Below are 1,754 nucleotides of genomic sequence, written 5' to 3' on the forward strand. Positions count from 1 at the left end.
ATTAAAATTAAAGTTTCTTAATTACCATAATGCTCAGAGGAGCAGCAAAGAAGATCACTGAAAAGCCAACACAAATCCAGCCTAGAATATTCAAAATCTTTTGTCCATGAAAAAGGAGGAGCGTGATAGCCACAATCACCCCGAATACAGTAACGTTGAGGAAGATTACTATCGCAGCAGTGAGTTTCTATCGATCATTAACCAAAACTTTTAATCCATGCATCATCCAGAATATATGCTTATTAGATTAATTGCATAATTAATAATACCTTTGCTCGCAATGGAGCATAAATAAGATAGATAACTATGTAAACGCTTTCGACGAGGAGGCCAAAGGCGTTATTGGTGATGTGCAGAATTTCATCAGTTTTAATATAAGCGTAGTAGACCCATAGCATGCAATTGAAATGAGCAATCACATAGCGCACAGAACGAAATCCTTCTGTGGATTTTCTTTTGTAAATTCTATAAAAGATAGTCCTGTATTATATAGATTAGCTATGTTAACACCAATTATTAAATATGTTAACTGTTTATATAGCCAGGTAGTTGAGAATTGAGATGCTTACACTGGGGCAAGGAAAACCATGAATGAAATAAGGTTGCCTGAAAGTATCAACATTAAGAACAAATTAGAAAATTTGGCTCATAATATTTTCCAAAAAAACAAACTGGAAATATTAAATATATTTTTTAATCTACATAACAAAAAACTGATCACTATTAAAATTGGAAGCTAATTTATAGCGACAAAAAAATTGTTGTTAATAAAGAGTGAATTCTGAAAATGGAAATTAAGTGAAAAAATAAAGAATTAAGAATATGCTCCTCCACATGACCACATGCAACTGAAGCATCGACTTCTTTATGATAAAAAAGATATAAGTAGGGGTGTCAATTCGGGTCGACGGGTCGGGTTCGGGCATGTCTGCGTGAGAAGTGGAGTGAGAGTTGAGGAAAGATATAACTATATAAGAGCGTGCCTGTACGTGTGTGCGTCTGTGAGAGAGAGAGAGAGAAGTAAGAAAAGTGCGTGCCTGTGTGAGTGAGAGAGAGAGAGAGAGAGAGAGAGAAGTAAAAGAAGAAGATACCGAGAACGCCGACAAAAAATGTTATAGTAATGTGCTCTGAAAACATCTTAGAACTTGTTACAGTGCAAGTGAAGATAGTTGGAGAGCAATTAAGGACGCTAAATGGGCTTTATATAGGCTGATAAAGATATTAAATATATATTTTATTCTAACTAACAAAAAAATGATCAAACCTAAATTAGAGGCTAATTTAATGTGAAATTTTATTTATGGGTTACATATTTAATTACCACACTATTTTGTTTAATCTTTTTTTAAAGAGTATGCTTGGGTGGCAAGAATATATTTATAATTAGAAATGATTAGAAATGAATAATTTCCCCTCACCGACTCCCTCATTGAGGAAAGCGGCAACTGTAGCCGCCTTCCTTAGAGGGAACAAAAAAAACAATGTTTTAAGGGAAAATTTTAAAAAGGATAACTGTTAATGATTAAATTAAGATAAGGAGCATAATTAAAAAAAAAATTAAAAAGGATTATACATGCAAAGAACCATTGCGTTTTCAGCTTGAGAGATGGAGAGAGAGAGAATTGAATAATCATGTCAAGCAAAGAGAAAAAGTAGAGAGAGAGAGACTTTAAATTTAATAATTTATATGGATAGAGAGAAAGAGTGGGAGGCTGACAGAAACGGAGAGAGTCGAGAGAGAAATCAATTAAAAC

General features: G+C 33.5%; 1 protein-coding gene across 1 annotated transcript; it reads right to left on the reverse strand.

Annotated features, from left to right (window-relative positions):
- Positions 1-25: 25 nt before the first annotated feature.
- Positions 26-606, reverse strand: LOC110098382 (bidirectional sugar transporter SWEET14-like; the record flags this gene model as incomplete). Its single annotated transcript, XM_020825202.1, has 3 exons — positions 26-187; positions 270-480; positions 570-606. Coding segments are annotated over 3 exons (410 nt in total), but the record flags the coding sequence as incomplete, so codon positions are not given.
- Between the last annotated feature and the right edge of the window lie 1,148 nt (positions 607-1,754).

This window comes from Dendrobium catenatum, unplaced genomic scaffold, assembly GCF_001605985.2.
Source record: "Dendrobium catenatum unplaced genomic scaffold, ASM160598v2 original_scaffold_149110, whole genome shotgun sequence".
NCBI classification, from domain to species: domain Eukaryota; kingdom Viridiplantae; phylum Streptophyta; class Magnoliopsida; order Asparagales; family Orchidaceae; genus Dendrobium; species Dendrobium catenatum.